The sequence below is a fragment of the Anser anser genome, assembly GCF_964211835.1.
Source record: "Anser anser genome assembly, chromosome: 5".
Taxonomy (NCBI): Eukaryota; Metazoa; Chordata; class Aves; order Anseriformes; family Anatidae; genus Anser; species Anser anser.
The window spans coordinates 36540228-36562744 of record NC_139725.1 but is presented as its reverse complement, the minus strand read 5'-3'; the positions used below and the strand labels follow the sequence as shown (position 1 = coordinate 36562744).

Below are 22517 nucleotides of genomic sequence, written 5' to 3'. Positions count from 1 at the left end.
TGGACCCTCACCCAAGGAGAGGATGGAGACAGGGAGCTGGGGGGAGCCAGGGGGGCTTTATTCACTGCGGAAGCCTCTGGGTTTGGAACGGAGAGGAGGAGGCCTGGGGGGTGCTGCAGCCGGCCCCCCCCCAGCCCCATGGCTCTGGGGGGTTCCCGGCGATGCTGTGAGCCCCCCAGGTCCACGCAGCACGGAGCGGCTTGGCTACTCCCAGGAATCAGGCACGAAGGCGAAGGGGCACAGCTTGTAGCCAGCACCCACGTAAAACTTGTTCTGGAACTCCACCCTGCCGAGGAAGGGGGGGGCACGGTGAGATCCAGCGGGTCCTACGGGGGTCCCGTCCCGCCACCCCCCCCACCAGGCTCACCAGTGCAGCCGGAGGGCGTGCAGGAAGGCGGAGAGCCCCTCCATCACCAGCAGGATGGCCACGGTCAGCACGGCGAAGACAGCAAAGACAGGCACCAGCACAACGCCGCCCACGTAGCTCAGCCGCACGAAGCCGTTGCGCATCACCATGGTCCACAGGACCTCCGAGAGCTCTGGGGGGGCAGCAGGGGGACAGTGAGGCTCAGCCCGGCCCCTGGGGGGGTCGTATGGGGGGGGGGAACTCACGTGCATGGGCCAGGCTGAGCGCCCAGAGCCGCAGGTAGGAGGCGGTGTTGGAGATGCAGCCCAGGCAGTACTCAATGGTGTGGATGGCTTGGTGCATGAAGACCTCGGAGAAGTCCATGTGCTGCGGGGACAGAGGTGGGACGTTGTGTGTGTGTGTGTGTGTTTTGGGGGGGGTCTGGACACAGCCCGACCCCCTCACCCACCCCCAGCCCTCACCTCAGCGTCAGGGCCGTGCCCCCCGCTCTCCACGTCCTCCTTGGTGGCGTTGACGGAGTTGCCGGCCTCCTGCCCCTCCAGCAGCGGCTCCTGCTCTGCCGCTGCCACCGGCTGCACGGGCACATCGGCACCTGTCAGGCCATGCCACCGCACCCCCTGCCCCATCCGAACCCCCCGCCCTGTCCCCAGCCTCACCGTGGGGTGGCCTGTCTTCCGCCTGCGCCGCCGGCAGCACAGGTACAGGGGCGTCCCCAGGAGCAGGATGGGCACCGACGCCAGCGCCAGCACCACCAGCACCATCTGCACTGGCACCTGCATGCGGCACGCGGCGTTACAGGGTCCCACCAGCACCCACATCCCACCCAACCCCACCAGGCGGTGTGGCCGGGCTCAGCCCCAGCTCGTGATGCTGGGCGGGGGTCCCGGAGGTGCTACCTGCCCCTCGTAGAGCGGGAGGTTGTCGGCGTTGGAGGTGAAGAGGAACATGTCGATGAAGTGGATGAGGATGCTGGGAGCCACCCGGGAGTCAGCGGCGCCAAACTTGATCCACTTGTAGAAGATGAGGAAGACGAGGTAGCCGAAGAGCGCCAGCAGGAAGACCACCTCGGGCAGGAGCTCCAGCACCAGCCGGTGCCGCTGCTGGAAGTGCCTGTGCAGGGGGCACCAGCCGGGCTCACCACGCTTGCACCCAGCTCTGACACAAGGGAGCACGACCCCCCTTGCCCACCCCACCCTGCCCCGGGTGAGTCCAGCCCTGGCCCCCTTGGCACGACGCGGTGAGGGGGACTCACACGTGGTTGAAGACACCCAGCAGGACGCCGAAGCCCATGTGCACAATGCCCAGCACCACCGACATCTTCATCTTGAAGGAGTTGAGGAAGTTGAGGTGGTTGGTGGCCAAGCTCCAGATCTGCCAGGGGCAACGCGGGTGAGATGCTGGACCACCCCACCGAGGGTCCTGTCCCGTCCTCGACCCTGCAGGACACTCACCGGGTCAATGCCAAAAGGATAGGGCCCTTGGAAGACGCCGGTAATGTTGGGGTCCAGGGTGAGGGATGGGTGGGTGGCGAGGTAGTCAGAGCTGCGGGCAGAGCAAGGGGGTCAGTGCAGGCAGGGACCCGGGAGGCTCACAGGGGCGGGGGGTCCCACCTCCAGGAGGAGCGGTTGGCCATGGTGGCCACGCTCCAGGCCGAGGGGAAGATGACAGTGGCTTTGCTGAAGCACTCGTTGTAGATGAAGCCGGTGTAGATGGAGAAGGCCCCCATGAGCAGGATGAGGTAGCGCCCCTCGAAGAACGTCTGCCAGATCTGCGGGGGGCAAAACGTGGCTCCCTGCTACCGCCCCTGTCCCACGCTGTGCCCGTACCACACCACCCTGCCCACACCTCCAACCCTGCAGCCAGGTGGCCCTGTTCCACACCGACCCCATCCCATACCTCCAGCCCCATCCTGCACCTCCACGACCCCGTCCCAGCCCCCCAGCCCTGCCGCACACCGCGTCCCGCTCACCTCGTTGCTGGCCTGCCGCAGGCTGGGGCTGTTCTCGTACAGCACCATCCACAGGGCAAAGAGGAACATGAGCAGCCCGTGCCCCACGTCCCCGAACATGATGGCGAAGATGAAGGGGAATGTGATGATGGCGTAGGGCGCTGCGGGGGCACGGGCACTGCGTCATACTGGGCCACCCCCCCAGCCCTGGGGTGCCAAGGGGAGGGTCCGGGGGTCCTTACCGGGGTTCACCTCCTGGTAGCTGGCCACCCCATAGGCATCCACGATGCTCTGGAAGCCGGTGGTGAACTTGTTGGTGCGGATGAGGGTGGGGGGGCTCTCCATGGTGGGGATGCGCTGCACGAAGCACTCCACGCTCGAGCCGCTCTTGTACTGCGGGGAAGGCACCCAGGGCCTGACCCCTGTGCCATGACGGGGGGGGGCCCGTCGGGCTGGGGGGCGCAAGCTGGGGGTGGCACGGGGATGCAGGGCACCAGGGGGTGGGGGACAAACCTCGCCCCATGACACATCCCAACACGGGACACGTCACGGGGGTGGCGCTTCTCACCCTAGCACAAAGACACTGCGGAACCCCTGGCATGAGGACATGGGGCCACCAAGCTATTCCTGGCACAAGGACACAGGGCCACCAAGCAATCCCTGCCATGTGGACACGGGGCCACCAAGCAGCCCTCGCCACAGCGGGCACCCACCGATCCTTGGCGCAGGGCGTCCTGCACCTGGGTGAGGTCCCGCACAGGGCACCAGACCTCGGCGATGAGGCACTTCTCGGTGACGTCCAAGCTGCACTGGTTGAGGACGAGGTAGATGGCCTTCATCTTCTGCACCTGCACCCGCCACGTGGGCAGCGCCAGCACCACCTTGTCCAGCACCTGCGCCAGGTACTGCTCCGTCTCCTCCAGCACCTGCGTGCACCCAGACAGGGGGGTCAGGGATGGAGGGGTCCCAGTGCGGCCCCCCCAGACGCCCTCACGGTGCCCTGCTCACCACGCTGAGGTCCTGGATCTGGCTGAGCAGCCCGTTCAGAGTTTCCGCCCGGCTGGCCTCGCTCTCTGGGTAGGGGTACACCTGGCAGTGGAAGCTGGGACAGACAGACACCGCCGTGTCGGGGGGGGGGCAGTGCTAAATAAACCTTTTTGAGGCTGGATGGCATGAGGCTGCTCACTCACCAGTCTGAGATCTTGCGGATCTTCTGCCCGATCTGCTCGCCCCAGTAGGAGATGAGGAAGATGACCCAGGTGACGCTCTCACCCTGGGGACAACGTAGGTCATGTCAGCCCTGGCCACTCCATCCCCCTTCCCCGCCAACCCCCCTGGTGCTGCGCTCACTGTGTCCGGGTCCTCCAGGGGCTCAGGCATCTCCACGAAGCTGGCCACCAGGTAGCCACGGCAGGCGCGCCACAGCAGCCGCTCGAAGGCGCTCACCCGCCACGGGTGGATGACACCGGTCACAAAGCTGCGGGGACGCAGCATGGGCGCTGGGACGGGCACGGCTCTGCCGCTACCCCTGCCCTATTTCCAACCCGTACCCTACAGCTTTGTGCCTGCCCTGTGGCCTGTCTCCAACCCTTGTTCTACAGCCTTGTGCAGTGCCCCATGGCTCCTCTCCAACCCCTGTCCTACAGCTTTCCCAGGTGCCCCGTGGCCATGCCCCTGCCCAAGTCCTGCCTTCAACCCTAACCCTACAGCCTCACTCACTATGGACACCCCTTTGCCCTTCTCCAACCCTTGTCCTACAGCCTTCCTAAATGCCCCATGGCCATGCCATTGCCCTGTGGTCCACCCCCAACCCTCGTCCTCCAGCCGTACCATTGCTCCACAGCCCACCTCCAACCTCCGTCCTCCACCATGCCCCTGCCCCATGGTTCACCTCCAACCCTCGTCCTGCAGCCGTGCCCCTGCCCCACAGGTGACAGCCTCCCCCCAGGAGACCCCTCGGGCCCCCCTTACTTGATCTTGCGGTCGAGGTGCTGGTGCACAGACGGGTCGAGCAGAGGATCATGCTCGGAGAACGCCCGGGTCGACGGTGGGGATCCGGGGGGGCCCTGCAGTGTCGGGGAGCAGAGAGAGGAGGCTGGGGGTGGCGGGGCGCAGGGCTGCCACCCCAAGGCTGGGGGTGCGAGGGAGGGTCCCGGCACCCACCGGCAGGCTGGTGAGGCGCTGCCCCTCGCGCAGGACGTGCAGGTACTGGCGCAGGTCCCGCAGGTGCCCGCGCAGGGCGGCGCGGTTCCGGCTGACCTCCCGCAGCTCCCGCGCCAGCTGCTCCGACTGCTCCTGCACCCGCAGCGCCTCGCGGGCCAGCGGCGCCGGGGGGTTTTCAGGGCATGGCCCCAGCTCCCGCCCGGCCCCACGCAGCTCCTGCTGCAGGAAGGCTGCAAGAAAAGCAGTGGGAGAGGGGCTCGGGGAGGGTGGGACCCCCCGCCGGCAGCCCTGCGCCCCCCTCCCCGGCACTCACTGAAGGTCTTCTCCATCTCCTCGCAGCGCCGCACCTCGCCCACGAAGCGCCGCTGGAATGCGCTCACATGGGGGTTCAGCTGGGGAGGGAGGGGGCACGGTCATGGGGGTCTGGGGGACGGCGTGTGGGCCAGCACTGTGCCACCACCCCCGGCACCCCACACAGCTCGCACCAGTCCCCTGCTCCCATAGCACCCCGGCTCAACCCCCTGCACCCGGAGCCCCCAAACCACCCACACCAAAACCCCTGCACCCAGAGCACCCAAACCCTTCCATCCCAACCCCTCTGCACCCAAAACACCCCAGGGTCCTGCACCCAGAGCACCCTAAACCATCCAAATCCAAACCCTTGCACCCATGGCACCCAAGCCACCCAATCCCAATCCCCTGAACCCCAAATGCCCCCAAACCCTCGCACCCAGACCACCCAACCCCCTGCACCCACACCCATCCATTCCAATCCCCCTGTACCCAGGGCACCCCAAACAGCTCACGCCCGTTATCCTGCACCCATGGCACCCCAATTACCCAAGCCCAATCCGCTGCACCCACGGCACCCAAACCTGTCCATCCCAATGCCCTGCACCTAAAATACCCCAAACCCTTGCACCCAGAGCACCCCAAATTACCCAGACCTAAACCCTTGCACTTGGGAGCACCCCAAACCACCCAAACCCAAACCCTCGCACCCGGAGCGCCCCACACCCAATCCCCTGCACCAAAAGCACCCCAAACCGTCCAAACCCCAGCCCAAACCTTGCACCCAAGGCACCCCAAACCACCCAAACCCAAACCCTTGCACCCGGAGCACCCCGAATCATTCAGAGCACCCCCTGCACCCGCGCCACCCGAAACCCCCCAGCCCGCCCTGCCCACCGCAGCCCACCCCGCCACCCCAAGGGCCGTCCCGGCGGGGGTCCCCACGTCCCCCTACGTACGTCCCTGAACTCGAGCAGCCCCCGCTCGCCCAGCTCGCTGACGCAGCTGTACGCCGAGGCCGAGTGCAGGAAGAGCTGGGCCAGGCAGACCTCCTCGCTGCGGAACAGGGACCCCATGGCGGCCCCCGGGGGGCTGGGGGGCACCCCGCTGGTCCCGGGGCACCCGGCTGGGGACGGAGGCGGGCGGTCAGGGCGTGGGGACGGTCCCGGGGGTGCCGGTGCCGGGGTTGCCGGTGCCGCTCGGTGTCCCCGGAGCTGGGGGTGCCGGGGACGGGGAAGTGCCGCGGCCCCGCGTAGCGCCCCGGTTGCACAACGCCCGACCCCCCCCGCCCCGCTCAGCTGCCTCTGAGTCAGGGTCAGCGCATCCCGGGGGGGGGCACCGGGACCGGGACAGACCCCCCCCCAAACCCCTCCCTCCCAGCCCCGCCCCCCCCCTGCACCGCTCCCCCCCCCCCGGTACCGGGACAGCCCCGGGACGGCGCCGCCAGCTCCTACCCGGGTGCGCGGCGGCGGGGCCGGGGCAGGGCGCGGGGCCGGCCGGGCTCCGCACTTCCTCTTCCCCCAGGAAGGGCCCGGCCGCGGGGAGGAGGCACCGGCACCGGGAACCTGCCCCGGTCCGCGTGGGGAGCGCGGAGCCGGAGCGCACCGCCGGCCGCCCCCGGGGCTCCCCCCCAAAAGGCAACCCGCTGATGTGCGGACCCCCGGTACCACGAAGCCCCCCGACCCACGCTGCTGTGCCTCCCCCTGCCCCACTCAGCTTAACCCCACGGCGCCCACATCCCCTCCCACTGGTGCTCCCCATGCTCCCGTGCCACCCCAAAACGGGGTACAGACGGGAGGCCGTCCCCAGCACCGGTGCCCCCCTCCCCGTGGCACAACCATGCTGCCCCGTCCACTGATGCACCCACTCAGGGGCTTCCCCAGCCCCAGGATTGGCAAAGAAGACACCAAGGCACAAGCTCGGGGTTAGGAAGGGGCCGGTGCTCCCCCCCCCAGCACAGGGGGGCTGTGGCAGCACCTGAGGGCCCTTTATTATGGGATCGGGGGGGACATGGTGCAGCCCCGGCCGTCACCGGTACAGGTAATCGGCCTGGATGTTGGCCGCGATCTCAGCCTCCCACTTGTCGCCGTTGTTGAGCAGCTTCTCCTTGTTGTAGAGCAGCTCCTCGTGCGTCTCCGTCGAGAACTCAAAGTTGGGGCCCTGCCGGGACAAGAGACGCTCACCGTGAGACCCCCACTTCCCCGGGGAGCTCGGCGTCCCCCTCCCCGGGCTGGAGGCTCCCTCCACTCCCGGGCTCACCTCCACGATGGCGTCCACGGGGCAGGCCTCCTGGCAGAAGCCGCAGTAGATGCACTTGGTCATGTCGATGTCGTAGCGGGTGGTGCGGCGGCTGCCGTCGGCCCTGGGCTCGGCCTCGATGGTGATGGCCTGTCACCGAGGCGGGGGAGGATGGCATCAGGGGCTCCCGGGAGCCCCCAGTGACGGAGCAGGGGGGTGCGGGAGGCTCACCTGTGCCGGGCAGACGGCCTCACAGAGCTTGCAGGCGATGCACCTCTCCTCCCCGGAGGGGTAGCGGCGCAGCGCGTGCTCCCCACGGAAGCGTGGGCTCAGCGGCCCCTTCTCAAAGGGGTAGTTGATGGTGGCCGGCTCACGGAAGAGGTAGCTCAGCGTCATGGCCAGGCCTGGGGGGGTTCCGGTGGGAGCAGGACATCACCCCAGGGGACAGCGGGGCGACCGGGGGGGCACACGCAGGGCTGTGCCCCAGGGCTCACCTCGGAAGAGCTCCGTCCACAGCAGGGTCTGGGCGGCGCGGTCGGTGATGGACTTCATGTCCATGGCCGGCTCCTGGATGTTGACGTACTCTGCGGGGAGCAGGACACCGTCCCCACCCTGCACAGCGCGTGGGGACGGCAGCAGCCCCCTGCTGGGACGGGGGCAGGCGGGGGGTACTCACTGTAGCAGTCCCTGGGGGTGGTGGTGCTGAGCGGGCGCAGGTAACATGGGGGGGGCGGCGGGCCTGGGAGGGGGCAGAGGAGGGAGGTAAGGGGGGGCCGAGAGAACGGGGCCGTTTTTGGGGTGGGGGGTGCAGGGCGGCCGCTCTCACCTGTGCGGGCAGCCCGGTGCAGCAGGCGCAGCGCTGCCATGTCCGCTCCTGCCTGGGGGGGGGGGGCCGCGGGCTCCGAGTGCTGGGTGTTGGGGGGGGCACACAGGGGGCGGGCTGGCAGCAACGGGGGGGTGCAGCCCCCCTCACCTCCCCCGAGGGATACGGGTGTCCTGGGCGCCCCCAGCGCCCCCCGCGCCACCCCCCCCCAGCACCACACAGCACAGGGGCTTTCTGCCCCCCCTCCCTTAATTGACACACGCCTCCCCTCCAAAAAACCACCCAAGGGGCACAGATTTCGCCTCCCCCGCCCAAAACCCACCCAAGGGGCCCAGATTTCGCACCCCCCCCCCAAAATCCACCCAAGAGGCCCAGATTTCGCCCCCCCCCCAAAAAAAAAACACCCAAGGGACCCATATTTTGCCCCCCACCCCCCCCAGCACCTCGCCCCCCCCCCCAGACGCCCAAAGGACCCCGGCTCCTGCCGCCCCCCCCCCCACAAGTGTCCCGGTGCCCTCCCCCAGCGGCCCCCCTGACACCCCGTTATCCCACCCCCGGTGACAGCCGCCCCCAGCCCCGGGCCTCCGCCGCCCCCGAGGAGCCCGGCAGCCCCCTCCCCCCGGCCCCCGGGACCCCCCCGGCCTTCCCGGCCCCCCCCAGGCCCGGCCTCACCTCCCCCAAGGACCCAGCCGTCCTGACCCCTGGCCCGCCCCCAAGTCACAGCGCGCTGGCGCGAAGGGATACGGCGCACGCGCAGAGCGCCGCCGGCTTCACGGGGAGGGCAGCCGCGCTGAGGGCGGGACTTCGGAGTGGAGGGCGGGCCGCACGGCCTGATCTCGGTTTCTATTGGACAGTTCCGGCTGATTGGCGGTGCGGGGAGAGTCCGCGAGGGGAGAACGAGAGGGACTCCAGCCAGGTGCCCGCGGATTGGCTGAGCGGCGGCGGGGCGGCGCTGCGATTGGCCAGGGGGAAGTGAGGGCGGAAGCGTTCGGCTGTGGAGGCACGGCCCCGCCCCAAGCCCTACCCTGCCCATTCCTCTCCCACCCCTCGGGCGGCAGCTGCACCCCGCACCCTGACTGACAGGAGACCGAGGGGGGCACCGCGATGGCGGCGAGCGAAGGGAAGCATTCAGAGGCTGCAGGAGCTGACAGCATTCATTGACCTGCCCTGGAGGGCCTCCATGGCTGTGGTGGGGCTGTGGTGGGGCTGTGGTGGCTCCATGGTGGGGCTGTGGTGGCACCATGGTGGCCCCTCAGAGCAGGGCGCAGTCCCCTTGGCGCTTGACGGTGGTGGCGGCACGGACCAGCCCCGTCTTGTGGGGGCTGTAGGGCGGGTAGCGCAGGACGTTGATGGGCTCCAGGCCGGTGCCACGCTGCAGGCAGCCGCGGCGGTGGGTGAAGGAGTCGAAGGTGAACCTACCGTGGTAATTCCCCAGGCCGCTGGATCCTGCAACACACAGCACGGGTCCCGTGTTGTGACAGCGCCCAGTGAGGGCCACCCCGAAATTATCTCCCACCCAGCTGCTGCCCGCTCTAAGCTGGATGGCACCGAGCCCTGGAGACCACCTCAGGATGCCCCATGGCACCACAACGCTACCAACATGAAGCTCTCTCTGCTAAACGCGGCTCAGAAGACATCTACAGAAAAGTACTTGCACGGAACACCTTCTCCACGTAGGAGGGGCTGTCCTACAGGGCGTCTGAGCTGGGGTGCCAGGCTGAAGCCCTTCCCATCGTCCTGTGGCACTGGGGAGAGGATCCCAAACGCCACCTCCTCACTGCCCTCCTGTCCTCGCCCTCTGTGCAGGGCTTGTACCAGCCTGGGTCAGGCGGGTCTTCTCCACGGGGTGCCCCCGAAGATGCGGGGAGGTGGGTCCCCCTCTCCGTAACCAACTAAAACCCTTGGTAAATTGTTTTCATTTCTTTGTCTTAAACCGCTTTTGTTTCTTTGTCTTAAACTCTTGTTGCACCACAGCTTCCACCTTCCCCTCTTAAGTTTCTGTTCTCTTCATGGCTCAGTATGAAAATGGAAGTTCCTGGTTGCAAAACTTCACCTGGTGCCAGAGCAGGCGCCAGCAGCCCGACTTCCCTACCACAACATCTTCTCCACCACACGCACAGCCCTCCCGAACACCTCCTCGCCCTCCACGCTGGCTCTGGCACTTCAGCTGGAGAGCACAGAGGTAGCTCCTGTGGGGACATTCCCTGAGGATGGGTGGGCTGGCTGCCAGGAGGTGAAAGCTGACCGGCACCGGGAAGCCAGGCAGGCTGGCAGCAAGGAAAGAAACCCAATGGTGCGCCCACATCTGGTGGGATAAAATTCTGTGAGTCGGCTTGAGTTGGTCAGTCCACCTGAGAAACCACAAAGCCTGGTCAAGCTGAGGTACGGAGTGCTAGATAATCTCCTCTAGGCTCCCCTTTCCCAGTTAAGGTTGGACCTGACAGTTGTCTGGGGTCCCTTCCAGCCTGGGCTGTTCTGATTTGGTGATGGTTGTGTTCAGCCCCAGCAAGGAGGAAAGCTGCTGTCAGCCAGATGGAGTCTCCAGTGGAAAACCGGCGCAGGTAGCAAGGCTCATCATCAGACACGGGTGTCTCCATCACCTGGACTCCTTCCTCTCCAAGGAGAGACAGAAACACCTCTTGATGACGTGTTTTTTTCAGCCTAAGGAGACATCCAGAATGGGCCAGAAGAATCCCAGCCCCGGCGTGCTGTTTCTTCCTGTAAGATGTTAAACCCCGTGTCACACAGCCGAGTGACTGCCTTGTCAGCTGCCTTTCTGCAGCAGGAAACTCCAGCTCAGAATAAATATTGGACCTTCCTAGGGTCTGCCGATTGCAAGAAGCTTTGTGTGAAGCACCAGGGAGGACCACTGGAAATTGCATGCTCTTGGATGATTTCCCATCTCAGGGGGGATGATGGCAAGTGCCTGTAAAGCTGTTAGCCTTTGCAGCGTCTCCAGATCTGTGTGATCTGGATCCCATGCTGTTTACTCCTCAACAATTTTACGCAATTTGTGTCTTCAGGAGTTTGTCTAAAGGAACATGTGGATGTTTGGGAATTCATAAGAAACTGGGCAGTATTCAGACCCGGAGTCCAAAATGGAGATCCACAAAAAAATGAAGGTCTAGAGATGTGCTGGCCATGTTCTGATTCCCGCCTTTTTAAATAAGACATCTCTTTGTATGCAGGGAACGCTGCTTGGGCCAGCAGCCACAGAGAGAAGAAACCTTGCGGTGCTCAACATGTGCTCAGCACAAAGAGAGCTGCAAAGCCCCAGGGCTCAGCCCTCATGCAGTGAAGCAAAAGGCTTCTGGTGGGACAAACCGAGGACCCGGTCATGTCTGCCCCAGGCAGGCAGGTTGGGGGCTCTGGACCTACCAATGCCACCGAAGGGCAGCGAGGTCAATGTCACGTGCATCAGGGTGTCGTTGCCGCAGAAGCTGCCGCTGCTCGTCCTTTCCAGCACCTGGTTCACCACCTGGGAGGGGAAGGGAGAAGGGGACGTGGCTCTGATGCCCTGTCCCCGCACCCCCTGCTTCTCTCCCATGGCCACAGATCTCTTCTCCAACCAAGATCTTTGGGGAACGAACATGGCTGAAGGCACACCAAGGAGCACGGGATGGGCTCCATGCAGCCTGTGCGCTCTACCTTGTCATCAGAGGAGAAGGCATACACAACCAGCGGCCGCTCACGGCTGTTGATGAAGTCAATGGCTTCCTCCATGTTGGCCACAGTGATGATGAGCAGGATGGGCCCAAAGATCTCCTCCTGCATGGCAGGATCAGAGGGCTGCACGTCCACCAGCACCGTGGGGGCTGCAGAGGAAGAAACCCAAAGGCATCAGCCATGCACGAGGCTGGAGGAGACAACTTGACCTGCGCAGAGGGCAGGTTCCTCCTCCAAGGCTGGGTGCCTTGCCCAGCTCCCATGCAGACCTTCTCTAAATATCCCTTCCAGCTCCCCTCGGGTTGCAAGCCCCTCTCCAAAACCTACATCCACCCGATGCAAGGTGGAAAAGACATATCCGAAATGCAAGCCCTCACCGATGTAGCGCTCCTTCTCGTCCGTCTGTCCCCCGATGGCCACACGCCCACTTTTCAGCAGCGCCCGCACGCGGCGGAACTGCTTGTCCCCCATGATGCGGGCAAAGTCGGGGGACTCCTGCGGGTTGGGGCCATAGAACATGGTGATGGCCTCGCGCAGGGCTGGCACCAGCTTGTTCTGCATCTCCACGCTGCACAGGATGTAGTTGGGCGCGATGCAGGTCTGCCCCGCATTGAAGAAGCGTCCCCAGGCCACCCGCCGGGCCACGTTCTTCACATCGCAGTTGTCGGACACGTAGCAGGGGTTCTTGCCCCCCAGCTCCAGCGTCACTGGTGTCAGGTGCTTGGCAGCAGCTGTCATCACGATCCTGCCCACAGAGGAGCTGCCTGCGGGCCACAAGCGGATGCGTCATGGTGGGGATCCCACCACGCTGCAGCCCGGCTCTGGGATGTGGTACTCCCGGGGAAAGAGCACCAAGTCCCACTGGACCCTCACCCCAGATCCTCCATCAGGTCCCAGCCCAAGGCTTTGGCTCTAGGGACGTACCGGTGAAGAAGATGTAGTCGAACTTGTTCTCCAGCAGTCTGGTGGTCTCCTGCACGCCCGCAGTCACCACAGCGAAGCAGTCCTGCGGCGTAAGAGGAAGGGTCCCCTGTGCCACTCCGTCCTCATCGCTACCAAGAGCACCCTGGGGCTGAGCGTGCAGCGGGGCAGCCAGGGGCTTGTGCTCTAAGAGCCAAGGCCATAGGGACCCCAATACATGGCAGAAGCAGAACGGGCAAGGTCGAATGCAGCACTGCATCTCCTGGAGGAGTCAGAGGTGGGATGTGCCCAGTGCGTGCAGGGGGTAGGAAGAAGCCAGCCATGGGGAGAGCTTCTTACTTTGTCCAGGTACCTGGGCAGCGCCTCCACCGCGAGTCTCTCGCTGTTCTTGGTGATCTCCGAGGGTTTGACGATGACACAGTTACCTAGGGGGAGATGGAGAAGACATTAGAGCAGTGACGTGGTCACAGCCGGATGTGCTGGCACCCCGCACCAGGGTCCCCAGCCCCGGCACGTGCTGCCCGCATCCTGCAGGCAACGGACGGGTTCAGCCTGACCAGCGGCGATGGCTCCAATGAGGGGCACCAGGAGGAGGTAGATGGGGTAGTTGCAGGGCGCGATGACGAGCACCACCCCATAGGGGTCCCTGCGGATGAAGGCCACGTCCAGCTGTGTCGCCTGCAGGACACCCATCACATCAGGAGCACTTTGTGGTGGGACAGGTCCCCACGTGAACGCCCCCTCCATGCTCCGGCCTTGCCCACAGCTCACCCTGGCAAGGTTCTTTCCCCCTCCTCTTCCCCCTTACCAGGTTCTTGTCCACCTGCTCGTCCTTCATCCAGCGGGACAGGTTGTTCAGGCTCTCATTGAGCTCGTTCTTGCACAGGAGGACCTCGGAGAATTCGGCTTCAAAGGGTGGCTGGGGACGCAGAGCACCGTGCCCATCGTCACCGCCACACGCTCCCACACTCACCCCATGTGGAGTTTTAACCCAGGCAATGCCACAACACTAAGCCTTGTGAGGAGCCTCCAGCTGGTACTGAGGACTGTAGGGAAGGGGTGAAATGCAGCACGGGATTCCCCAAAGGGACTGAGCATCGCTCTGCACCTCCTCCCAACGCAAGAGGTGGTGTTTACAAACAGGAGAAGACAAAACTGCCAGGCTGTGGTGAGGACATGGGTGGGGTGGTTGTCCGAGCAGAGGTTATCAACTTGGAGAACAGAAGATGAGGAGCCCGGTGAGGTGCCCACACAGGGGTGGGAGCAGCTGGGCTGGGACGCGGTCTCCTCATCACTGCCTCCATCCACACCCACTGACTCCAAGCCCAGGGCAGAGCCCCCCAGCTCCCCCAGCCCCTTGTGTCCCCCAGTGCCCAACACCGGTGGCCTGACCTTGCGCATGTCCAAGGCGAGGGCCTCCAGGATGTCCTTCTTCTGCTCCTCCAGGAAGCGGCCCAGGGCCTCCAGCTGGGCCAAGCGGTACTCCAAGGGCCGCGTCCTCCCCGAGAGCCAGGCTGCCCGCAGGCGGCTCACCAGCCCCGCGTAGGGGTTCCCGCTGTGGGGACGGGGACATCAGGGGGACCCCATCCCCAGTGCAGCCCTCCGGGTGCTGGGGCACAGGAGCTCCACGTCCCCCAGCCCGGTGCCCACCCAGCATCAAACTGGGGCAGCCATGGAGTGGGCAGGGAGTCTGGGCACCTCCTGCCTCCCCTGCGTCCCGGCCACACGCTGCCATCCCTTTGCTCTCACCTCGTGCCACCCTCGTCCTCGGGGGCTGTGCCAGCATCACCGCACAGAGGCTGCTGCCCGCAGGGCTCCTCCATGCCGGGCTGTGGGAAGCAGCTGACAGCCTCCAGCAGCCCTGGGGAGAGGCAGGAGGCTGCAAAGCCCGCGTTCCCGTGCGGTCCTGGCTAACGGGGAGCCTTGCACCTGGACGAGGTGGCTTTGGGGAGCCCGGTCAGCACCCTGGCACCGCAGCCACGTCCCTGCTGAGTGCAGGGCGCAGGCAGAGGCTGCCCCTCATCCCCGGAGGCGGGGGGCTGCCAGCTTCCTGCCCTTCCCCTTGGCTCCCTGCGTCACCACTGGCTCTGCTCCAGCCCAAACCGCTTGGCACATGGGATGCAACCAGAGATCGTGCTGTGGGGTGACGGTGAGCCCAAAACATGCCTCCAGCGGGGAAGTGGCTGGCGGCAAGGGGAACGCGGTGCCGCAGCTCCTCGCAGCGGGACAGCCCTGCCTTGCCTCTCTGGGCCGGCCCCAGCACACGGTGCTGCAGCCAGGCATCCCCGCGGGGCTGGCAGTGCACAGAGTTCCTCAAGTGCCAACTGTCCCTGCGGCCATGTCACCAGTGAGGGTCCCCATCAGGGCCATGGGGACACCCGGGGACACAATAGGGTGTCCGGGGGCTGGGCAGCGGCGCAGGGTTAACCCCGCGGTCAGGTTTCCCTCTCCTCTTCTCCCACTCCCTGCACCCCCAGGCAGGGGAAGGAGGCGCGAGGCGAGGCCGCAGAACTCAATGCAAAGTCTTTACTAGAGCAGAGTTACACGGAGGAAAAAGCAACAGCTGTCAGGAGAGCAAGGTTCACGGGGAAGGAAAGGGTCATCTAACGAGAGATGGGGCTAACTGCTGGCTCTCAACATCCAGGGGGCTGCTTCTCTGCCAAGAAGAGAAGTCTGGGGTGAAAACAAGAACTTTTTGACATTTCAGCTATATCACAGCACGCGGCCCAGAGCAGAGGAAGCCGGGCAGGAGTGAATGTGCAGGAGGGGTCTGTCCCTGCTGTCCAACACACTTCGGGGTGGCAGTGAGGCAAAGGACGTGGCACGGGACAGAGGGAGCGGTGCAGACAGAGGGGGTTTCACCCCGCAGGCCCCAGCCACGCATCCCCAGCCCGGTCAGTCCATGAGCGGCGTGGGGCACTCCTCAGAGCAGGGTGCACATGCCCTTGCGCTTGATCTCGAAGGTGGCTGTCATCAGCCCCAGCTTCTGCTGGTTGTAGGGCGGGTAGCGCAGGCTGTTGATGGCCTCCAGGCCCATGTTGCGGTGCAGGCAGCCGCGGTGCTGAGGGAAGGTGCCGAAGGTGAACTTGCCGCGGTATTTCCCCGGCACAGCCCCGTGCTTGTGGGATTCCCCCCCCCCGCCCGCCCCGACCCGCAGCGCTGTGAGCTCTCCTCACGAGGCGCGCTGAGGGCGGTGCCTCGGGGAGGGGGGCGGGCCGCGCTGAGGGAAGGACGTTAGGTGGGGCAGGCCGGGGGAGGAGGAACCGGGGGGGGTGACACCGGCAGCACCTGGGCGCCTCCGGCCCTGCAACCTGCTGCGGGCACCGGGATGGCCCCAAAGTCCCGCGGGGCCGCGAACGGGGCTGTGAGAGGTGAGAGCAGGGAGGTGCCGTGTGGTGCCTGGCTGCGGGGGGTGTGGGGGGGCAGGGGGGCTCTGGGAGGTGCGAGGGGCACCACCACTCAGCTCCACCCTGCCCATTTCTCTCCCTCCCCTTGGCCGGCAGCTGTACCCCACACCCCGATGGCCAGGAGGCCATGGGGGGCACCAGGATGGCAGCGAGCGAAGGGAAGCATTCAGAGGCTGCAGGAGCTGACAGCATTCATTGACCTGCCCTGGAGGGCCTCCATGGCTGTGGTGGGGCTGTGGTGGCTCCATGGTGGCCCCATGGTGGCCCCTCAGAGCAGGGCGCAGTCCCCTTGGCGCTTGACGCTGGTGGCGGCACGGACCAGCCCCGTCTTGTGGGGGCTGTAGGGCGGGTAGCGCAGGACGTTGATGGGCTCCAGGCCGGTGCCACGCTGCAGGCAGCCGCGGCGGTGGGTGAAGGAGTCGAAGGTGAAGCGGCCGTGGTACTTCCCCAGGCCGCTGGATCCTGCAACACACAGCACGGGTCCCGTGTTGTGACAGCGCCCAGTGAGGGCCACCCCGAAATTATCTCCCACCCAGCTGCTGCCCGCTCTAAGCTGGATGGGGCACCGAGCCCTGGAGACCACCTCAGGATGCCCCATGGCACCACAACACTACCGAAGTGAAGCTCTCTCTGCTAAACGCGGCTCAGAAGACATCTACAGAAAAGTACTTGCACGGAACACCTTCTCCACGTAGGAGGGGCTGTCCTACAGGGCGTCTGAGCTGGGGTGCCAGGCTGAAGCCCTTCCCATCGTCCTGTGGCACTGGGGAGAGGACCCCAAATGCCACCTCCTCGCTGCCCTCCTGTCCTCGCCCTCTGTGCAGGGCTTGTACCAGCCTGGGTCAGGCGGGTCTTCTCCACGGGGTGCCCCCGAAGATGCGGGGAGGTGGGTCCCCCTCTCCGTAAGCAACTAAAACCCTTGGTAAATTGTTTTCATTTCTTTGTCTTAAACCGCTTTTGTTTCTTTGTCTTAAACTCTTGTTGCACCACAGCTTCCACCTTCCCCTCTTAAGTTTCTGTTCTCTTCGTGGCTCAGTATGAAAATGGAAGTTCCTGGTTGCAAAACTTCACCTGGTGCCAGAGCAGGCGCCAGCAGCCCGACTTCCCTACCACAACATCTTCTCCACCACACGCACAGCCCTCCCGAACACCTCCTCGCCCTCCACGCTGGCTCTGGCACTTCAGCTGGAGAGCACAGAGGTAGCTCCTGTGGGGACGTTCCCTGAGGATGGGTGGGCTGGCTGCCAGGAGGTGAAAGCTGGCCGGCACCGGGAAGCCAGGCAGGCTGGCAGCAAGGAAAGAAACCCAACGGTGCGCCCACATCTGGTGGGATAAAATTCTGTGAGTCGGCTTGAGTTGGTCAGTCCACCTGAGAAACCACAAAGCCTGGTCAAGCTGAGGGACGGAGTGCTAGATAATCTCCTCTAGGCTCCCCTTTCCCAGTTAAGGTTGGACCTGACAGTTGTCTGGGGTCCCTTCCAGCCTGGGCTGTTCTGATTTGGTGATGGTTGTGTTCAGCCCCAGCAAGGAGGAAAGCTGCTGTCAGCCAGATGGAGTCTCCAGTGGAAAACCTGCACAGGTAGCAAGGCTCATCATCAGACACGGGTGTCTCCATCACCTGGACTCCTTCCTCTCCAAGGAGAGACAGAAGCACCTCTTGATGACGTGTTTTTTTCAGCCTAAGGAGACATCCAGAATGGGCCAGAAGAATCCCAGCCCCGGCGTGCTGTTTCTTCCTGTAAGACGTTAAACCCCGTGTCACACAGGAGTTGTGGTGACCAGAAGTTCTCCTGGATTCAAGGAGGGCCTGGATAAGTGCCTGGAGACCCCCCAACACATGGGATCCTTCTGGTGTAGCAAATCCTCTGAGCTGGAAACAGGTGGAGATACCTCTGGGATATCAGTCGTGCCTGCTCTGCTCCTACTCACACATCTGCGTAGGGTCGTGGTGGAAAAGAGTGAAGACCTGGACATCGCTGTGCTCTGAAGCCTTTGCAAGACTTCAGAGAAGGAAAGGAACCTCTTCCAGTTGATGCTCCGGATAGCAAACATCCCACGGGAGCTCGGAAATGCGTGCAGCCTCTGCAACATGGGGGCTACAGACCTTGCAGCAGGTATTCACTTCCTTCACGTCGCAGGGATCCGTGCCTGATGTCTCGAGTTCACCAAGCGTAAATCTAAAAGTGCTGCGTGGTGGCCAGGGCACATGGAGAAGACCGCGACACTGCAGGAAGCCGAGTGACCGCCTTCTCAGCTGCCTTTCTGCAGCAGGAAACTCCAGCTCAGAATAAATATTGGACCTTCCCAGGGTCTGCCGATTGCAAGAAGCTTTGTGTGAAGCACCAGGGAGGACCACTGGAAATTGCACGCTCTTGGATGATTTCCCATCTCAGGGGGGATGATGGCAAGTGCCTGTAAAGCTGTTAGCCTTTGCAACGTCTCCAGATCTGTGTGATCTGCATCCCATGCTGTATACTCCTCAACAATTTTACGCAATTTGTGTCTTCAGGAGTTTGTCTAAAGGAACATGTGGATGTTTGGGAATTCATAAGAAACTGGGCAGTATTCAGACCCGGAGTCCAAAATGGAGATCCACGAAAAAAATGAAGGTCTAGAGATGTGCTGGCCATGTTCTGATTCCCGCCTTTTTAAATAAGACATCTCTTTCTATGCAGGGAACGCTGCTTGGGCCAGCAGCCACAGAGAGAAGAAACCTTGCGGTGCTCAACATGTGCTCAGCACAAAGAGAGCTGCAAAGCCCCAGGGCTCAGCCCTCATGCAGTGAAGCAAAAGGCTTCTGGTGGGACAAACCGAGGACCCGGTCATGTCTGCCCCAGGCAGGCAGGTTGGGGGCTCTGGACCTACCAATGCCACCGAAGGGCAGCGAGGTCAATGTCACGTGCATCAGGGTGTCGTTGCCGCAGAAGCCACCGCTGCTTGTCTTCTCCAGCACCTGGTTCACCACCTGGGAGGGGAAGGGAGAAGGGGACATGGCTCGCTACCCTGTCCCCACACCCCCAGCTGCCATCCTTCTCCCATGTCCACGGATCTCTGCTCCAACCAAGATCTTTGGGGCACGAACATGGCTGAAGGCACACCAAGGAGCACGGGATGGGCTCCATGCAGCCTGTGCGCTCTACCTTGTCATCAGAGGAGAAGACATACACAACCAGCGGCCGCTCACGGCTGTTGATGAAGTCAATGGCTTCCTCCATGTTGGCCACAGTGATGATGAGCAGGATGGGCCCAAAGATCTCCTCCTGCATGGCAGGATCAGAGGGCTGCACGTCCACCAGCACCGTTGGGGCTGCAGAGGAAGAAACCCAAAGGCATCAGCCATGCACGAGGCTGGAGGAGACACCTTGACCTGCGCAGAGGGCAGGTGCCTCCTCCGAGGCTGGGTGCCTTGCCCAGCTCCCATGCAGACCTTCTCTAAATATCCCTTCCAGCTCCCCTCGGGTTGCAAGCCCCTCTCCAAAACCTACATCCACCCGATGCAAGGTGGAAAAGACATATCCGAAATGCAAGCCCTCACCGATGTAGCGCTCCTTCTCATCTGTTTGTCCCCCGATGGCCACACGCCCACTTTTCAGCAGCGCCCGCACGCGGCGGAACTGCTTGTCCCCCACGATGCGGGCAAAGTCGGGGGACTCCTGCGGGTTGGGGCCATAGAACGTGGTGATGGCCTCGCGCAGGGCTGGCACCAGCTTGTTCTGCAACTCCACGCTGCACAGGATGTAGTCGGGCGCGATGCAGGTCTGCCCCGCATTGAAGAAGCGTCCCCAGGCCACCCGCCGGGCCACGTTCTTCACATCGCAGTTGTCGGACACGTAGCAGGGGTTCTTGCCCCCCAGCTCCAGCGTCACTGGTGTCAGGTGCTTGGCAGCAGCTGTCATCACGATCCTGCCTACGGAGGGGCTGCCTGCGGGCCACAAGCGGATGCGTCATGGTGGGGATCCCACCACGCTGCAGCCCGGCTCTGGGATGTGGTACTCCCGGGGAGAGCGCACCAAGTCCCACCGGACCCTCACCCCAGATCCATCAGGTCCCAGACCGAGGCTCTGGCTCTAGGGACGTACCGGTGAAGAAGATGTAGTCGAACTTGTTCTCCAGCAGCCTGGTGGTCTCCTGCACGCCCGCAGTCACCACGGCGAAGCAGTCCTGCGGCGTAAGAGGAAGGGTCCCCTGTGGCACTTCATCCTCATCGCCACCAAGAGCACCCCGGGCTGAGCGAGCAGCGGGGCAGCCAAGGGCTGGTGCTGGGGAGGCTGAGGCCATGGGCACCGTGACAAGTGGAAGAGGCAGAATGGGCAAAGTGAGACGCAGCACCGCATCTCCTGGAGGACTCAGAGGTGGGACGTGCCTGAGTGCAGGCACCCTCAGTGCATGCAGGGGGTAGGAAGAAGCCAGCCATGGGGAGAGCTTCTTACTTTGTCCATGTATCTGGGCAGCGCTTCCACCGCGAGTCTCTCACTGTTCTTGGCGATCTCCGAGGGTTTGACGACGACACAGTTACCTAGGGGGAGATGGAGAAGACATTAGAGCAGTGACGTGGTCACAGCCGGATGTGCTGGCACCCCGCACCAGGGTCCCCAGCCCCGGCACGTGCTGCCCGCATCCTGCAGGCAGGGGACGGGTTCAGCCTGACCGGCGGCGATGGCCCCGACGAGGGGCACCACGAGGTGGTAGATGGGGTAGTTGCAGGGTGCGATGATGAGCACCACCCCATAGGCGTCCCTGCGGATGAAGGCCACGTCCAGCTGTGTCGCCTGCAGGACACCCATCACATCAGGAGCACTTTGTGGTGGGACAGGTCCCCACATGAAGCCCCCACGCCATGCTCTGGCCTTGCCCACAGCTCACCCTGGCAAGGTCCTTTCCCCCTCCTCTTCCCCCTTACCAGGTTCTTGTCCACCTGCTCGTCCTTCATCCAGCGGGACAGGTTGTTCAGGGTGTTGTTGAGCTCGTTCTTGCACAGGAGGACCTCGGAGAATTCGGCTTCAAAGGGCGGCTGGGGACGCAGAGCACCGTGCCCATCGTCACCGCCACACGCTCTCATGCCCACCCCGTGTGGTTTTAACCCAGGCTATGGGACATCACCAAGCCTTGGGAGGAGCAGCAGCAGCAAAATGAAAGCTTTGAGATGTCCTCAGCGGGGTGGAGAAGGCATCCAAGGGCAAGGGGACTTTACAGAAGAAGCAGGGACTTGGAGACCCCTCAAAGCCTGGAGGTGCAGGCCAGTAGCGAGCAGAGAGGGGTTGCTCCTCCCAAACTGGTCCTTACGCCGTGCATTCATAGCAGCTGCCCCGGGTGCTTGCAATGGAATGGGGCTGGAGAAGGTCATGGAGGAGGTGTCCATGGCACCATCAGCCTCAGGACATCTCTGTGACACACACCAGGGAGGGTGTTTGCAAGTTTAGGTCCCCAAAGTGACCGAGCATTGCTCTGCACCTCCTTCCAATGCAAGAGCTGGTGTTTACAAACAGGAGAAGACAAAACTGCCAGGCTGTGGTGAGGACATGGGTGGGGTGGTTGTCCGAGCAGAGGTTATCAACTTGGAGAACAGAAGATGAGGAGCCCGGTGAGGTGCCCACACAGGGGTGGGAGCAGCTGGGCTGGGACGCGGTCTCCTCATCCCTGCCTCCATCCACACCCACTGACTCCAAGCCCAGGGCAGAGCCCCCCAGCTCCCCCAGCCCCTTGCATCCCCCAGTGCCCAACACCGGTGGCCTGACCTTGCGCATGTCCAAGGCGAGGGCCTCCAGGATGTCCTTCTTCTGCTCCTCCAGGAAGCGGCCCAGGGCCTCCAGCTGGGCCAAGCGGTACTCCAAGGGCCGCGTCCTCCCCGAGAGCCAGGCTGCCCGCAGGCGGCTCACCAGCCCCGCGTAGGGGTTCCCGCTGTGGGGACGGGGACATCAGGGGGACCCCATCCCCAGTGCAGCCCTCCGGGTGCTGGGGCACAGGAGCTCCACGTCCCCCAGCCCAGTGCCCACCCAGCATCAAACTGGGGCAGCCATGGAGTGGGCAGGGAGTCTGGGCACCTCCTGCCTCCCGGCCACACGCTGCCATCCCTTTGCTCTCACCTCGTGCCACCCTCGTCCTCGGGGGCTGTGCCAGCATCACCGCACAGAGGCTGCTGCCCGCAGGGCTCCTCCATGCCGGGCTGTGGGAAGCAGCTGACAGCCTCCAGCAGCCCTGGGGAGAGGCAGGAGGCTGCAAAGCCCGCGTTCCCGTGCGGTCCCGGCTATCGGGGAGCCTTGCACCTGGACGAGGTGGCTTTGGGGAGCCCGGTCAGCACCCTGGCACCGCAGCCACGTCCCTGCTGAGTGCAGGGCGCAGGCAGAGGCTGCCCCTCGTCCCCGGAGGGGGGGGGCTGCCAGCTTCCTGCCCTTCCCCTTGGCTCCCTGCGTCACCGCTGGCTCTGCTCCAGCCCAAACCGCTTGGCACATGGGATGCAACCAGAGATCGTGCTGTGGGGTGACGGTGAGCCCAAAACATGCCTCCAGCGGGGAAGTGGCTGGCGGCAAGGGGAACGCGGTGCCGCGGCTCCTCACAGCGGGACAGCCCTGCCTTGCCTCTCCGGGCCGGCCCCGGCACACGGTGCTGCAGCCAGGCATCCCCGCGGGGCTGCCAGTGCACAGAGTTCCTCAAGTGCCAACTGTCCCTGCGGCCATGTCACGAGCGAGGGTCCCC

At 64.2% G+C, this 22517-nt stretch overlaps 4 protein-coding genes across 7 annotated transcripts; all 4 read right to left on the bottom strand.

Annotated features, from left to right (window-relative positions):
• Positions 1–37: 37 nt before the first annotated feature.
• TCIRG1 (T cell immune regulator 1, ATPase H+ transporting V0 subunit a3) lies at positions 38–6379 on the bottom strand. Of its 2 annotated transcripts, none has more exons than XM_083836958.1 (20): positions 6224–6379; positions 5729–5895; positions 4792–4870; positions 4479–4708; positions 4287–4381; positions 3666–3792; positions 3506–3588; positions 3324–3417; positions 3029–3241; positions 2558–2708; positions 2337–2476; positions 1978–2135; positions 1819–1909; positions 1620–1738; positions 1264–1477; positions 1024–1140; positions 829–939; positions 613–733; positions 368–539; positions 38–286 (listed from the first exon to the last, which is right to left on the bottom strand). In XM_083836958.1, the coding sequence occupies exons 2-20, from the start codon at positions 5843–5845 to the stop codon at positions 205–207; spliced, it is 2514 nt and encodes an 837-aa protein (XP_083693084.1). In that variant the 5' UTR covers positions 5846–5895; positions 6224–6379; the 3' UTR covers positions 38–204. The 2 variants fall into 2 exon arrangements, with proteins under 2 accessions (XP_083693084.1, XP_083693085.1); XM_083836959.1 differs by having other exon boundaries at positions 6189–6268.
• Positions 6380–6688: 309 nt separating this feature from the next.
• On the bottom strand, positions 6689–8581 carry NDUFS8 (NADH:ubiquinone oxidoreductase core subunit S8). Of its 2 annotated transcripts, none has more exons than XM_083837076.1 (7): positions 8503–8581; positions 7834–7915; positions 7684–7746; positions 7502–7591; positions 7239–7411; positions 7029–7157; positions 6689–6929 (listed from the first exon to the last, which is right to left on the bottom strand). In XM_083837076.1, the coding sequence occupies exons 2-7, from the start codon at positions 7871–7873 to the stop codon at positions 6798–6800; spliced, it is 627 nt and encodes a 208-aa protein (XP_083693202.1). In that variant the 5' UTR covers positions 7874–7915; positions 8503–8581; the 3' UTR covers positions 6689–6797. The 2 variants fall into 2 exon arrangements, with proteins under 2 accessions (XP_083693202.1, XP_083693203.1); XM_083837077.1 differs by having other exon boundaries at positions 7834–7885; positions 8503–8539.
• Positions 8582–8735: 154 nt separating this feature from the next.
• Positions 8736–14791, bottom strand: LOC310899913 (aldehyde dehydrogenase family 3 member B1-like). Its single transcript, XM_083837036.1, has 10 exons — positions 14167–14791; positions 13810–13972; positions 13226–13336; positions 12975–13095; positions 12757–12842; positions 12421–12502; positions 11874–12260; positions 11479–11645; positions 11209–11308; positions 8736–9276 (listed from the first exon to the last, which is right to left on the bottom strand). The coding sequence occupies exons 1-10, from the start codon at positions 14238–14240 to the stop codon at positions 9083–9085; spliced, it is 1485 nt and encodes a 494-aa protein (XP_083693162.1). The 5' UTR covers positions 14241–14791; the 3' UTR covers positions 8736–9082.
• Positions 14792–14929: 138 nt separating this feature from the next.
• LOC310899908 (aldehyde dehydrogenase family 3 member B1-like) lies at positions 14930–22517 on the bottom strand. 2 transcript variants are annotated; one of them, XM_083837026.1, is made up of 10 exons: positions 21908–22517; positions 21560–21722; positions 20725–20835; positions 20473–20593; positions 20255–20340; positions 19904–19985; positions 19360–19746; positions 18965–19131; positions 18690–18789; positions 15952–16286 (listed from the first exon to the last, which is right to left on the bottom strand). In XM_083837026.1, exons 1-10 carry the CDS (start codon positions 21979–21981, stop codon positions 16093–16095), a joined length of 1485 nt encoding a protein of 494 aa, XP_083693152.1. In that variant the 5' UTR covers positions 21982–22517; the 3' UTR covers positions 15952–16092. The 2 variants fall into 2 exon arrangements, with proteins under 2 accessions (XP_083693151.1, XP_083693152.1); XM_083837025.1 differs by having other exon boundaries at positions 14930–16286; positions 18690–19131.

Coding starts and splice junctions, on each gene's coding strand:
- TCIRG1 (XM_083836958.1), bottom strand. CDS start 5,845: ATGGGGTCCCTGTTCCGCAGCGAGGAGGTCTGCCTGGCCCAGCTCTTC. Junction 734..828: donor GGCACGGCCCTGACGCTGAG/GTGAGGGCTGGG, acceptor CTGTCCCCGCAG/CACATGGACTTCTCCGAGGT. Junction 287..367: donor CACGCCCTCCGGCTGCACTG/GTGAGCCTGGTG, acceptor CTTCCTCGGCAG/GGTGGAGTTCCAGAACAAGT.
- NDUFS8 (XM_083837076.1), bottom strand. CDS start 7,873: ATGGCAGCGCTGCGCCTGCTGCACCGGGCTGCCCGCACAG. Junction 7,592..7,683: donor CACCCCCAGGGACTGCTACA/GTGAGTACCCCC, acceptor TGCTCCCCGCAG/AGTACGTCAACATCCAGGAG. Junction 7,158..7,238: donor AGGCCGTCTGCCCGGCACAG/GTGAGCCTCCCG, acceptor CCTCGGTGACAG/GCCATCACCATCGAGGCCGA.
- LOC310899913 (XM_083837036.1), bottom strand. CDS start 14,240: ATGGAGGAGCCCTGCGGGCAGCAGCCTCTGTGCGGTGATGCTGGCACA. Junction 13,096..13,225: donor AGCAGGTGGACAAGAACCTG/GTAAGGGGGAAG, acceptor GGTGTCCTGCAG/GCGACACAGCTGGACGTGGC. Junction 12,503..12,756: donor TGCCCAGGTACCTGGACAAA/GTAAGAAGCTCT, acceptor CTTACGCCGCAG/GACTGCTTCGCTGTGGTGAC.
- LOC310899908 (XM_083837025.1), bottom strand. CDS start 21,981: ATGGAGGAGCCCTGCGGGCAGCAGCCTCTGTGCGGTGATGCTGGCACA. Junction 20,836..21,559: donor TCGCCTTGGACATGCGCAAG/GTCAGGCCACCG, acceptor CTGCGTCCCCAG/CCGCCCTTTGAAGCCGAATT. Junction 19,986..20,254: donor TGCCCAGATACATGGACAAA/GTAAGAAGCTCT, acceptor CTTACGCCGCAG/GACTGCTTCGCCGTGGTGAC.